The sequence below is a fragment of the Lipotes vexillifer genome, unplaced genomic scaffold, assembly GCF_000442215.2.
Source record: "Lipotes vexillifer unplaced genomic scaffold, Lipotes_vexillifer_v1.1 scaffold491, whole genome shotgun sequence".
Taxonomy (NCBI): Eukaryota; Metazoa; Chordata; class Mammalia; order Artiodactyla; family Lipotidae; genus Lipotes; species Lipotes vexillifer.
In genome coordinates this window covers 492,769-507,427 of record NW_006770548.1, presented here as the reverse complement: position 1 = coordinate 507,427, position 14,659 = coordinate 492,769, and the positions used below count along the sequence as shown (strand labels likewise).

At 44.8% G+C, this 14,659-nt stretch overlaps 1 protein-coding gene across 2 annotated transcripts in view; it reads left to right on the top strand.

The window, feature by feature from the left end:
• The window catches only part of CDC25A (cell division cycle 25A), a 25,416-nt gene extending 15,050 nt beyond the window's left edge, over positions 1-10,366 (top strand). For both annotated transcript variants that reach the window (XM_007446147.1, XM_007446146.1), the window contains 7 exons: positions 21-87; positions 4,902-5,000; positions 7,108-7,170; positions 7,258-7,356; positions 8,049-8,179; positions 9,904-10,015; positions 10,226-10,366. In XM_007446147.1, the coding sequence (XP_007446209.1) occupies positions 21-87; positions 4,902-5,000; positions 7,108-7,170; positions 7,258-7,356; positions 8,049-8,179; positions 9,904-10,015; positions 10,226-10,366 (712 nt within the window). The remainder of the gene's footprint in view (positions 1-20; positions 88-4,901; positions 5,001-7,107; positions 7,171-7,257; positions 7,357-8,048; positions 8,180-9,903; positions 10,016-10,225) is intronic.
• Positions 10,367-14,659: the final 4,293 nt, after the last annotated feature.

Sequence of the window (14,659 nt, the reverse complement as noted above, 5' to 3'; positions counted from 1 at the left end):
CAGTACCCACGTGGAAATAGGAAGCGGAGCAAGAGCGTGGCTGGGGCCAGTCCCGAAGAGGCAGCTAGTCCAAAGAAGCCCCAGGAGGTTAGTTGTGCAGGTTCTTTTTTGCTCAAGGACTGTGATATTGTATCTTTCAGTTCTAAAATGTCCATTTGATTCTTTTTCTTTGCTGAGACTTGCTGTTCTTGTTTCTCATTTGTTTCAATCATGTTCATAATTGCCTGTTGAAGCATTTTTATAATGGCTACTTTAAAATCCTTGTCAGGCAATTCCAACATCTGTTTCTGGTGTGGCTTTCTGTTGATTGTCGTTTCCTATTCAAGCTGAGATTTTCCTGGTTCTTGGTATGACAAGTGATTTTTCAGTTATATCTATATTCTTTGGGTATTATGAGGCTATGTAACTCTTCTGTTTTAGCAGTCAGTCCTCTGGTACTGCAGGAAGATGGGGATGTGTTCAGGTTCCCTTGATATGCCACATAGGGTGGGGCAAGCCTCATGTTTGCTGGGCAGGATTGGGAGTTCAGGCTCCCTTCTAGGCCTCTGCTGACACCATCCCAGTGGAGTAGATTGGGACACTTAAGTACAGCTGGGCAGGGGTGGAAGTCTAAGCTCCCTACTTGTTGGGCCACGGAGTAGGGCCATAAATTTTTTTCCTTGGTGTTAGTTTTAATTTTTCTTGTGTCCTGTTCTATGTAGATCTATAAATTTCCCACTACTTTAGGTTTGTATCACAACTTTGATTGTAGTGTTTTTCATTGTCAGTTAGTTCTAGGTATTTTAATACTTTTATTTCCTTGTGATGAGAACTCAGGATTTATTCTCAACAACTTTCATATATACCATACAGCAGGCTTAACTATAGTCATCATGTTGTACATTACATCCCTGGTACTTATTTATATTATAACTGGAAATTTGTACGTTTTGACCACCTTCATCCAATCCCCCTCCCCCACTGCCTGCCTCTGGTAACCACAAATCTGATCTCTTTTTCTATGAGTTTGGTTTTTGTTTTGGTGGTTGTGGTGATGGTTTATATTGTGTTTTTAAAGTTTTTTCATTCCCCATATAAGTGATGTCATATAGTTATTTGTCTTTCTCTGTCTGACTTATTTCAGTTTCACTTAGCATAATGCCCTCAAGGTCCATCCATGTCACAAATGGCAGGATTGCCTCCTTTTTGTATGGCTGAGTAATAATCCATTGTGTGTGTGTGTATCACAACTTTGTTATCCATTCATCCATCAATGAACACTTAGGTTATTTCCATTTCTTGGGTATTATAAATAATGCTGCTCTAAACATGGGGGTGCAGATATCTCTTTGACATAGTGTTTTCGTTTCCTTCTAATATATTCCCAGGTGTGGAATTGTTGGCTCCTAGTTAGTTCTGGTTTTGATTTTTTTTTTTCTTTTTTGTCTGTTTGCTGCACTGCACAGCAGGTGGGCTGTTATTTCCTTGACTAGGGATCAAACCCATGCCCCCTGCATTGGAAGCACAGATTCTTAACCACTAGACCTCCAGGGAAGTCCCTATTTTCAATTTTTTTGAGGAACGTCCATACTGTTTCCCATAGTGGCCATCCCACTTTACATTCCCACCAGTATTGTACAAAGGTTCCCTTTTCTTCACATCCTTGCCAACACTTGTTTCTTGTTTTTGTTGTTGTTGTTTTTTGTTTTTGGCATCACCGCGGGGACTGTGGGATCTTAGTTCCCGACAAGGGATTGAACCCGGACCCCCAAAGTGAAAGTGTGGAGTCCTAACCACTGGACCGCCAGGGAGTTCCCTCTTTTTTTTTCCATTTTTATTTATTTACTTATTTATTTATTTATGGCTCCGTTGGGTCTTTGTTGATGCGCTCAGGCTTTCTCTAGTTGTGTCGAGCGGGGGCTACTCTTCATTGTGGTGCTCGGGCTTCTCATTGCGGTAGCTTCTCTTGTTGCAGAGCACAGGCTCTAGGGCCGCGGGCTTCAGTAGTTGTGGCTCTCAGGCTCTAGAGCGCAGGCTTAGTAGTTGTGGCACATGGGCTTAGTTGCTCTGCGGCATGTGTGTTCTTCCCGGACCAGGGTTCGAACCCATGTACCCTGCACTGGCAGGCGGATTCTTAACCACTGCACCACCAGGGAAGTCCCCCTCTTGTCTTTTTGATGATAGCCATTCTTATAGTCATGAAGTGATATCTCATTGTACGATAGTTTGATTTTCATTTCCCTAAACGATTAGTGATATTGATCATCTTTTCATGTACCTGTTGGCCATTTGTGTATCTTTAGGGAAATGTCTATTCAGGTCCTTTGCCTACTTTTTAAAACCAGATTATTTTAAAGATGCAGACGTAGAGAATGGACTTGAGGACACGGGGAGGGGAAGGATAAGCTGGGATGTAGTGAGAGAGAAGCATTGACATATATACAATACCAAATGTAAAATAGCTAGCTAGTGGGAAGCAGCTGTATAGCACAGGGAGATCAGCTCGGTGCTATGTGACCACCTAGAGGGGTGGGATAGGGAGGGTGGGAGGGAGAGGCAAGAGGGAGGGGATATGGGGATATATGTATACCTATAGCTGATTCACTTCGTTGTATAGCAGAAACTAACACAACATTATAAAGCAATTACACTCTAATTAAGATGTTAAAAAAAAAGATTGTTTTTTCGCTATTAAGTTGTATGGATTCCTTATATATTTTGGATATTAACCCCTTATCAGATAATATGTTTTGCAAATATTTTTTCCAATTCTGTAGGTTGTCTTTGCATTTTGTTGATTTCTTTTAATGGGCAGAAGCTTTTCAGTTTGATGTAGTCTCAATTATTTTTTATTTTGTTGCTTGTGCCTTAGGGGTCAAATCTAAAAAAGTCATTGCCAAGACTCATGTCAAGGAGCTTTTTTCCTGTGTTTTCTTCTAGGAGTTTTATGGTTTCCTGTCTCACATTTAAGTCTTTAAGCCATTTCAAGTTATTTTTTGTGAGTAGTGTAAGATAGGGGTCTAATTTCATTCTTTCACATGTTTATATTCCGTTTTTCCAGCATGATTTATTATTGAAAAGACTGATCTTCTCTTAATTGAGCATTCTTGGCTCCCTTGTCAAATACTAGTTGATGGTATTTATACAATTTATTTTGTAAACATGCACTTTCACTTTTCTTGTGGACTTGCTGGGTCCTAGGCTAGGCATGTGTTTAGCTTTAGCAGACACTGCCATGTAGCTTTCCAAAGTGGTTGTCCAGTCAGCCCTCCATATCTGGGGGCTCCGCATCCATGGATTTAACCAACTTTGCAATTTTTTCTTTTTTTTTTTTTTTTTTTTTTTTTTTTTTTTTTTTTTTTTTTTTTTTTTTGCGGTATGCGGGCCTCTCACTGTTGTGGCCTCTCCCATTTCGGAGCACAGGCTCCGGACCCGCAGGCCCAGTGGCCATGGCTCACAAGCCTAGCCGCTCCGTGGCATGTGGGATCTTCCTGGACCGGAGCACGAACCCGTGTCCCCTGCATCGGCAGGCGGACTCTCAACCACTGCACCAGCAGGGAAGCCCCTGCAATGCATTCTTACTGAGCACTAGCTGTACTACGTGTCATTTTATATGAGCATCCTTGGGTGTCCTGAAACCAGTCTCACAGATACCGAGGGCTGGCTGTACTCAGAACAGTGTGTGAGAGTTCCAGTTCTTCCACATCCTTACCAGTAGTATCCGGTGTTGTTCATCCCTTTAACTTTAGCCATTCTGGTGAGTGTGTAGTATCTGATTTTAACTTGCATTTCCCTGATAGTTATTTTTCTTGGTCTTAGATTTTCTTCTCTGTTACTCAGCCAAGTTTCTAGCCCATATTTCTATTGGGTTGTCTCTTATTTGTGGGAATGCTTTATATATTCAGAGATGAATCTTTTATTGAGATGAATGCATATCTGCCAACTCTGGCTTGCCTGTTCTTACCTAATCTTGTTTTTTTGATGAACAAAATTTCTTGATTTTTTTTTTTTAAACATGTTTATCAGTCTTTTTATGTTTCGTGTTTTTTCTGTACTGCTTAAGAAATCCAGGGTGGTCCAGTGGCTAGGGCTCCACATTCTCAATGCGGGGGGCCCAGGTTTGATCCTTGGTCAGGCAGCTAGATCCCACATGCCGCAGCCAAGAGTTTGCATGCCACAACTAAGACCTGGTGCAGCCAAATAAATAAATATAAAATACACTAAGTGAATAAAAGAAATCCTTACTTCCCCACGATTAGCCCTTTTGACGTGTCCTTTGAAATATGAGTGCTTCCTTGCTACTAATGACAAAGTGTTCCAGGTTTATCTTGTACATTTCTTGTCCCAGCCTGGAGTCAATCAAAAAGATCTGGTTTCTTTTAGTGGAAAATACAGTTGACCCTTGAACAACATAGGTTTGAACTGTGAAGGTCCCCTTATACGCAGATTTTTTTCAATAAATACATACCGTGGTACTGCATGATCTGTGGTTGGTTGAATTCGGGGGATGTGAGATGGTGACCCTAACCCCCGTGTTGTTCAGGGGTCAGCTGTATTATTTAGAGAGCACACTGACCTAGGGGCTACTTACTGCAACCCTGGAGCTTCTCAGTGGGTAGAACTAAGAAATACTTTGTTTAGACTTAGCCCTAATTTTAATCCTCCTTTTTTTTTAAAAAAAAAAAAAAAAGGAAGTTTCAGAGCAATTCAGTTAGAATTGAATTCAGTTCAAGTAATAGTATACCTAGTCAGTAACCCATATTCTTTTTTTCACTCTAGATTCAGTCAAATAAGAAAGGTATCTTTTTGCTAAATATGGATGTTCACATTTCAGTCTCTTCTTCCTGACATGTTCCAGGTGAATGTTTTCATAGGTTCTGTTGAGAAGCCTGGCCTCATTCTCCACCTTTGATTTGTTACAGATTCTACATCAGTCTTTATGCCTGGTATCTTCCCCAAAAGGGACCATTGAGAATATTTTGGATAATGACCCAAGGGACCTTATAGGAGACTTCTCCAAGGTAATTGCACGCAGAACTGCTCTGTGATGCAGGATTGGCAGGGGGGTACCTAAAACGACCCCCCTCAGCCTTCCTCCCTCCCTGAAGTGGCTCCTGGGGTTCCGTCCCAGCCCACCCCACCCCGCCAAGGGGACGCAGTTTGAAATTTGTTTTAAGATAAGGAAACACATTCATGATCAGGTGTATCTCAGTCTCTGTGGGACTATAGACCTTATTGATGCTGGTCAGAGGTTTCAAGTAGGGAGCCACCCACCAGCCACCTTGACACCAACCCAAAGACCAGGCTCTCTGGGAACTGTGTTTGTGATTATAAAAGCAGTACTGCAGAAAAGTGTAAAGAAGCAGAAATAAACCTCTAGCCTCACTGTATATAAGTCTATATATCAAAAGGTCCTCTTAGAATGTCCAGGATTGAGACTAAATTTCTCCATTGTCTAGAGGAGCATGGCCCTCGAGGGAAAAGGCCCTCAGGGAGGTCCAGAGGAAGGTCTGCTGATGGCCTGATACAGGTTGGCTGCCTTTGAGCTGTGGTGAAATGTGACACGTTCCTGTGTCAGTAGTAGCTTGTTTAGCCACATATGACTTGAGGGTGCCCAGACCAGTCTTTTACGTATTAATGTAGCTGACATTTATGGAAACACTTATTATGTGTAAGGCAAAGATTCCAAAATGAGACATAGTTCCTTCCCTCAAAACACTTAACATATGGTCAGTAAGACATCATGCCACATGGACATGTATCACATGGTAGATTGAAGTAAACATCAGTGCAGTGAAAGCAGCAGACTAAGAAATAAAAGGGTTGGGCTTCCCTGGTGGCGCAGTGGTTGAGAGTCTGCCTGCCGATGAAGGGGACATAGGTTCGTGCCCCGGTCCGGGAAGATCCCACATGCCACGGAGCGGCTGGGCCCGTGAGCCATGGCCACTGAGCCTACGCGTCCGGAGCCTGTGCTCTGCAATGGGAGAGGCCACAACAGGGAGAGGCCTGCGTACCAAATAAATGAATGAATGAATAAAAAAGGGTTGTCTCAGTCTCAGCTAGGCGATTGGGGAAGGTTTGGATCTGGGCTAGATATTTCAACCATGTGGGAGAAATAAGTGGATGAAAAATAGAAGACAACAGGGAGGGGGAAGGGTAAACTGGAACAAAGTGAGACAGTGGCATGGACTTATATATACTACCAAATGTAAAACAGATAGCTGGTGGGAAGCAGCCGCATAGCACAGGGAGATCAGCTTGGTGCTTTGTGACCACCTAGAGGGGTGGGATAGGGAGGGTGGGAGGGAGGGAGACGCAAGAGGGAAGAGGTATGGGGACATATGTATATGTATAACTGATTCACTTTGTTATAAAGCAGAAACTAACACACCATTGTAAGGCAATTATACTCCAATAAAGATGTTAAAAAATAAATAAAATTAAAAAAAAATAGAAGACAGTTCTAGTCTGAAGGGAGGAGCAAGCCAAGACCTGGGTGTGGTGTGTCCTTGCTGGTAGAAGCTTGCACCTGAATTTAAGCTGTGGTTGGTTGTGTTTGTCATAATGACCCCACACATGGCCACGGGATTGGGTGAGCACTTGACTCGGCCAGTCCGCCCTAGTGAGTAATTACTGATGTGCCCGTCCTTCCCCCTCAAGGCTGGGCCCAGCCTCACTCATTCCACCTCCAATGTCTAGCACCATGCTGGACATAGCAGGTGCTCAGCAAACAATGAAGTCATTCCTCTCTGTGTCCTTTATGTGCTGCACACAGTCTGGCTGCTGAGGTGAGGGTTCCTAACAAAAGCGGGAGAAAAAGGAAATCACCTGAGGTTTCTGTATTCAAGTCTGGCTTGCTTCCTGGCTCACCTTGGACAAGGTACCTAGCTTTGACATACGGAAATGGGGATAATGTGCCTTATAGGTCTGTGTGAAAATTCAGTGTCAGGATATTAATGAAGTGCCTAGACAAGTAACCAACATATTCTATTAGATTAATGTTTGTTTTTTTTTTTCAAGCTGACTCTTACCAGGAAGGCAAGCAATATAAAAATGTTGCATTTTTAAGCTCTTGGATTTGCTAAGTATTTCTCTCTCTCTCTCTCTTTCTCTCTCTTTTTTTTAAAGTGTTACCTCTTTCATACAGTTGCTGGAAAGCATCAGGATTTAAAATACATCTCTCCAGAAATTGTAAGTCATCCTTTTGCAACCTGCCACACATGGAATCTACCTGTTCCTGGCAGCCAGAGTTGATTCTCCTTGGCTCTCTCTCCACAGATAGCGTCTGTTTTGAGTGGCAAGTTTGCCAACCTCATTAAAGAGTTTGTTATCATTGACTGCCGGTACCCATATGAATATGAGGGAGGCCACATCAAGGTATGGATTCCTGAGGCTTGTGGGCGAGCCCTGCTGTTGTGGGAGGCATAGCGGAGCCCTGGACAGCATCTGTGATTTTTTTTTTAAAGGGGGAGGTGACACCTGGCTGCTCATTATAATGCTCACATGCTGGTTATAAGAATTATAAAAAGAAGCAGTGGGCGTGAAAGGCATTTGACTCCTGGTGCACTGAAAGAATGTTCCCTGGTCTGCACTAATCTCTACCACACTGTACGGCAACTGCTTCCTGTTCTGTCCCTCAGACCATCACCATCACCATCAGGGGCATTTCTAAATGGTACCCACTGACTTCTAAGCCGTGCCTGGATATGAAGCCATGAGGAGAAGCCAGTCTCTGGCAACATGTCCCATCCTGTGCCAAGCCTAGTGATACCTCTTACATTTATAGTTGCCTGGTTAGGTGGGTATTGGAACATACTTTCCCAGGAAGAAAGTAATTGGTTATGCCCTTTTAATCTTTTAACCAGTAATATAGTGTTGAAATACGGTAAGGAGGTACTTTAAATACAGTGTTAGTGTTTGCCACTGTCATGGCCGTGAAAGTCCCGGGCATTCACAAATACCACTCATACAGTGCACACAGTCATAACAATTTGAGGTGCCCATTTGAAGACCACTCTCGAAGAATCATTACTGCGAGTGTGAAACATGAGTCTCTGGTGCCTTCACAGGGTGCAGTGAACTTGCACATGGAAGAGGAGGTTGAAGACTTCTTACTCAAGAAGCCCATTGTACCTACGGATGGCAAGCGTGTTATCGTGGTGTTCCACTGCGAGTTTTCTTCTGAGCGAGGCCCTCGCATGTGAGTGGGCTCCAGGGCATGGCCCCCATGGTGCTTTTGTGGGACCGCCATCGAATGTCGGTGGGACCGACATTGTGGGACCAATGACATCGAATGTCATTTCCATGCCTTAGCCTGCACACATGGTGTGTAAATACCTAGTTTTGTAAAAGTATCAATTCACGTGTAACAGGTATTCTCTCAAATCCTTACCTGTTTTGCAGTCAGTTGATTCATGAACAGCTTCCTGGAGTGTAGTTTATAGGCTTGCCCTAACAGTTTCACAGTAGTCGTCATGGAGGGCTTTCTGGCTTCCCCAGTCCAGCCTGTGACATAGGTGTTCCCTGTGTAACATCCCCCAAGGATCTGACCTCTGCTTCATCACCCTCACTCCTGAGTTAGTCCTGGCTACTGCTGGGCATGGCTCACTGTCCAGTCTTCCTTTGTATTGAATTAAACTCTGGCTCTTCCAGTTTCCGCCACTGTCCTTATTTCTACCTATGGGGCTACTGTTCTCAGGTGACATCCTTCAGGTACAATGTGGTTGCTCCTTATGCAAATGCCAGAAAAGTGTCATATCCTCCCTGCAAAACTTGATGTGATGCTCTCGAACACTTGTCAAATCCACGTTTGCCAAGGAGTGGGTTATGTTACCTTCACGTTATCGCCACATTAGAGTTGAAAAGAAATGCCCCTGCCCCCCCATCCCCACCCCTTATTAATAAGAACTTCTGTTAGGGCTTTGGCGACTAAGGCCCTGTTATAGTTTACTACAAAGATAAGTTTTATACCAAAATAAGTGAAAGTATAATTACAATAAAATAACATCACTTCAGATTTAAAATAATACTCTGATGCTCTAACAACATCTTTCCACACTCTCACTAATGGTGACAGGACTGGTTCTGAAAATGGGGTCAGAAGTGAGTGGTGGTATTAAAAAGCTAGGGGGAGGGCCAAACAGCTGCCCATCTGTGCTAGTTCCCTTCAGAAAGGACTGCCAGCCTGGACATGTCAGGGGCTATTGAGGCAATGAAGTTACAGCAGTGAGCAAACAGGACTGACCTGCCGCAGGGGAGGTCCCAGTGGAGAGACGGAAGATGGTTGTGACAAATGCTGAGCAAACAGGGACAGAGGTGGCAGGGAGCAGTGCAGCTTCACTAGGAGGTTCCAAGAGAGACTTTTCTCATGGGGCTGGGTTCAAGTTCTTGTGCCACCTTTTTATTTGGAACCATTTCAAGCTCAGAAAGAGTGCATGCTTCCCCTGATTTCATCGACTGGTGATATTTTGCTGCATTTGCACACACATAACTACAGGAGTATACAGTACACTACACAATCGTCCATTTTAGTACAGGATGCAAGTAGGTGCCCTGAGACCGGAGCAAAGCTCAGAAGGAGGTAAGGGAGAGACACTGGTCATGGAGGGTGGAGAATGCAGAGGGAAGCTGGCTGGGAAGCTGTCACCGAAGATTAGGTGCTGGTGGTGGCAGGGAAGATCCTGGGCAGAGATCAGTTGCTAGGGCTGTTTAACTTGAAAAGTTGGGAAGAGACCATCTACCTGCCAATACGAGGCGGTGGCACTGGCTGTGAACACTATTCCTGAAGATAAAACGTGGCCAGGAAATCACAAGTTGACACTGATTGTTTCCAAGAATGAAGGTAAAGTTGGGAAGATGTGTGTAAGGAACACTGCTTTCACTGTGTAGAGCTAGCCACGCTTTGGCTTTCCTTCCCCTTTATAGGTGCCGATATGTGAGAGAGAGAGATCGGCTTGGTAACGAGTACCCCAAACTCCATTACCCGGAGCTATATGTCCTGAAGGGCGGATATAAGGAGTTCTTCCTGAAATGCCAGGTAAGATGGACTCTCTGGAGGGTAGGGGCCGCCCCTACACCCAGATGTCTGGTGGTCATGGATGTTTCTTGCCAGGGGTCTGGGGATTTGCCCTGCACACAGAAGGGCCCTAGAACCTGCTGAGCAGAGCCTTGCAGCCCCCGGCAGGGAGGGCGCAGGACTGTGCTTATGAAGCAGGTGTGCCCTGACTTCGTCCTGTCTTCCCGCCAGTCTCACTGCGAGCCCCCCAGTTACCGGCCCATGCACCATGAGGACTTTAAAGAAGACCTGAAGAAGTTCCGCACCAAGAGCCGGACCTGGGCCGGGGAAAGGAGCAAGAGAGAGATGTACAGCCGTCTGAAGAAGCTCTGAGGGTCTCAGTGCCCGACAGCAGCAGCCTGAGCCTCCCTCCCCACCCCCCTCCCCTCTTTGCTACAGAGAAACTGGAGCAAAGGGGCCAGCCGTGTGACGTTTGGAGAGAAGGCCTGAGGCTTCCATGTCTTAAACCTACCTCCCACTCTCCCAGGGTTGGAGCCCAGAGCATCCTGCTGGCTCTTCTGTCCCTGTAAGTTGTCCTCCTTCTGCAACAGGACGGTCTGCCAAGGCTGTCACATGCCACAGCACAGTTCCAAGCACCAAGTCAAGATGTCTGACTCCTCATCCCCCATAGCTGGATGAGCTGCCTGGGCCTCGTTGGGCAATGGCCTTCTCTCCTGAGGGGGGAGGGGTAGGAGAGTCCGAGTGGAGAGAAGACTCACAAATGCTGCTGGCCAAATACCAAAGACGGCCTGCGAAGGAAAGTTCTTTGTGGGATAACCCATATCATTAATTTATTCAACTTCATCAGTCACTTTCTTTTCTTTCTTTTTTTGTAATCAACTCCTGGAGACTTTTATTTAACTGCTTCTTTAAGTTACAATACTGCCATCCTAGGTGGGGTTTTATCATCCCAGGGACTACCTCTGCCTTTAATTTTTAAAAAAAAAGAAAAAGGGAGGGGGAAGAAGGACATGAGTTGTGGGACAGAGAACTAGGCACTCTGTCATCCCCAGGAGGCGCTGCAGTACTGGGGCTGCTGCTATTAAACAGCCAAGGACTGAGATACTGGTGGGAGCAGGCCCCAGACTCGGGCTTGGCTACAGGACATAAGCTAAACTTCCCAGACCTACCTCGAAGGCCCTTGAGATCTACTGGGGTGACCCTGCTCGCTGTGATGTTGCTGGTCTAGGAGTCACAGTCAGGAAAGCACTTGAGGCAGCTTCCATTGGGCCACCCCCAGGTCAGTGTTGGAACATGGTAGAGCAGGCATCCCAGTGTAGGCGGGCAGGGATGGGGGGCTCTGCCAGATAAGGGAAGGGAGTATATATTGAGTGTCTTTCTTCTATTACTCTGATACTCTTTGATTGCTTCTATTTTAATTTTTTAAAAATAGTCATTCTATGAGTCAAGGAGTATCAAATCAGTGTTGGCTGGGCCACCCAAGGTTGGGGAGAGGGGCTGGAAGCCCTGGGCATTAGAAAGGAGTGGGTGCTGGCAGAGGTGACTATAGAATGTGTTTCTCAGGAGGCGGCGTGGTGTATTTTGAAGGTAAAACTTTGAGTTTATCATGTTTTAATTTGAGGGACGGGAGAGATGGATCATCATCAGTTGCCCCTCATCTCATCCCACAGAAGTAGGGGTCTCAAAGGAACACCTCCCAAGGAGCTGGGGCTGAGTTGATTGATTCTAGACAGGCATGTTTGGTTCCTGCTCATCCCCACCCTTAGGCGCTGGCTTCCTCACCATCTTTGCTCCATTGGGGTATAGCAAAGTTTTTCTTATATAGCAGATTCAGTCTCCCCTCTTGCCCTGGCTTCCTGTTCTGGGGGCGGGGAGAGAATCAGTGATACTGGAGATGACTGGTTGCTGTGTTATGGGTTTGAGTTGCATTTGACTATAAAACAATCTTGTTAGAAAAAGTATGTGGGGAGGAGGGGAGCAGGGGGAGAAGGCTTCTTCCCCCACACACATTGAGACACATCTTAATTAGTCTGTAATCTTGTTTGTAGGGATTCTGTTGGTTGAATGCCTGAAAAGGGAGGTGGGATGGCCTTCAGAATGTACCAGCTTAGTAACACTGGTAACCAACTGTTGCAGGCTCTGAAAATAAAAACAATCTTGAACCCATGCTCTCTGCCTACTTCATAATGTATTTAAAGGGAATTGTGAGTCCCTTTAAAAGTTCTGGGACCACACTTGACTAAAACCAGAGGCTAGGGCAGCGACATTTCCTTAAGAGGCCAAAGAGCTGTCATGTGGCCTGGCGTCAGGGATGGCCAGATGACCTTCCGTTATTACTCTGAGTCCAAAAACAAACTTGTGATTCAGGTTGATTTACAAGATGCAGTAGGGTCATGAAAAGCCTGCCTGAACCTCTGACATTCTCTTACAAGATGTATTAATTCATAGGATTGAGCAACAGACCAAAGGAGGGACCACTGTAAAGGAGATAGGAGTTTCAGTTGTGTTCTGAAGGAGCCAGAGAGGATACTGCAGAAGGAAATCAGGGAGATGGTGAGTCACGGGCCCACATGCAACCAGAGAAACTTGGACCTGTAATGCTGGGGGCTATTGCCAGAATGGATACCAGCTGGAGCAAAAGTCTATTACAAAATAGAGTGGTGCCGAGATAGCAAGTAATCTGTGTTCTTTTGTTGGGGGGTGGGGGGCGCTGTACCATGTGGCTTGTGCGATCTTAGTTTCCCGACCAGGGATGGAGCACAGGCCTTCAGCAGTGAAAGTGCAGATTCCTAACCACTGGACACCAGGGAATTCCCTCAAGCTTCATTTAGACATAGTCCCTTTCTGATTTGCCTCTATAGTAGAGGCATTATTCCAGCCTTTAAAAAAAAATTATAAGACAATGTGTGAAGAAAGGAAGTCCCCTGTGATACCAACCTCCAGTGAGTGTTACTGTTAACGTGCTCATAAAGATTTGGAGGGGAGAGCACTATCTCCATCTCCCCACTTCCTCTCCCAGATGGTTTATTAACCCTTCCAAAGAGACACCACATGTCTAAGTACGGCCACCCTACTCTCCACTCAACTTTTGTCACACCATTTTTTTAAACAGTATATAAATTTAGGTATATATACATGTACATATATAAAGAGAGTTATGTACAATATCTAGAGGTGGTTTTCAACTGCATATAAAATCACATGGCTGTACTCTGTTTAACCCATCCCATATTACAGTACCTTCCCAAAGACAAGACTCCATATTCCTAATGAGAAGATTTGAAAGTTTTGATTAGTTAGACCACAAACTAAGTTCATGGCGGAAATAGCTAAATATCTACTATAGCTATAAATATATTATTTGTACACATTTAAAAGCATATAAATGTTAATTTAGATATGCTGCTTTTTCTCAATCTTTCAGAATGAATTGTTATTTAAATTCTTCAACATCTGTTTCTGTATCATGGGCTATTTCTGTATCGTGTATTTGAGGTGATACAGTACTTTTCTAATTCATTTATGAAAAACTTTATGCCAAAACCAACTATCCTTGTAATTAGGGTTTTTTCCTTTGTCACGTCAGTGTATATTTATGACTTCTACAAGATCACTACTTTTTTTTTTTGCGGTATGCGGCCCTCTCACTGTCGTGGCCTCTCCCGTTGTGGAGCACAGGCTCCAGACACGCAGGCTCAGCGGCCATGGCTCACGGGCCCAGCCACTCCGCGGCATGTGGGATCTTCCCGGACCAGGGCACGAACCCGTGTCCCCTGCATTGGCAGGCAGGACTCTCAACCACTGCGCCACCAGGGAAGCCCCACTACCTTTTTTAATCATGAGGAATTTCAAACATAAAAGTAGAATAAGAAGCCCCTTTTCTGCGCATCACACAGCTTCAACATCTACTCAGAGCAAGTCTTGTTTCTCTTCTTCACCTCACCCCATTTTGCTTTTTAAATTTACTTTGAGGGAATTCCCTGGTGGTCCAGTGGTTAGGACTCTGCATTTCCACTGCAGGGGGCAGGGGTACGATCCCTGGTTGGAGAACTAAGATCCCGCAAGCGGCACGGTGTGGCCAAAAAAAAATAAAATAAATTTACTTTAAGCAGGTAATACTTCTGGATTGTTGCCAAAGCTAGCTGGTCTGGCCCGTTGTTGCCACAGTCACCTTGCTAAAATGAATAGTTCATTCAGACCATTCTTCCTTGAGAATTTAGTGTTTCTTTGCCTATAAAATGAAACCTGAACTCTAGCCCATGTGCTAAGATATAACCCCAGCCTTATTTGTGTTCATCTTAAGCTCCAATAACAGGGTGGTATTCTGTTTTCCAGAATGCACCCTGCCCTCTGAACCTTACTTGTTAGAGCTGGAAGCCTGCCATGCAGAAAGTTTACATTTACTATTTAAAAAAAAAAAAAAACTTAATGGGCACCCACAAGGTTGAGGGCTGGTTAACTGAAAACCTTCAGCAAGAAAACTCATTAAAAAATTTGAGGACAACTGTGTGCAAGGTATGATCCCTTGGTTCAGATCAGAATTTTTAAAGGACATAAGGATGTATAAAAAATAATTCAGGGCTTCCCTGGTGGCGCGTTGTTGAGAAGTCCGCCTGCCGATGCAGGGGACACGGGTTCGTGCCCCGGTCCGGGAAGATCCCACAT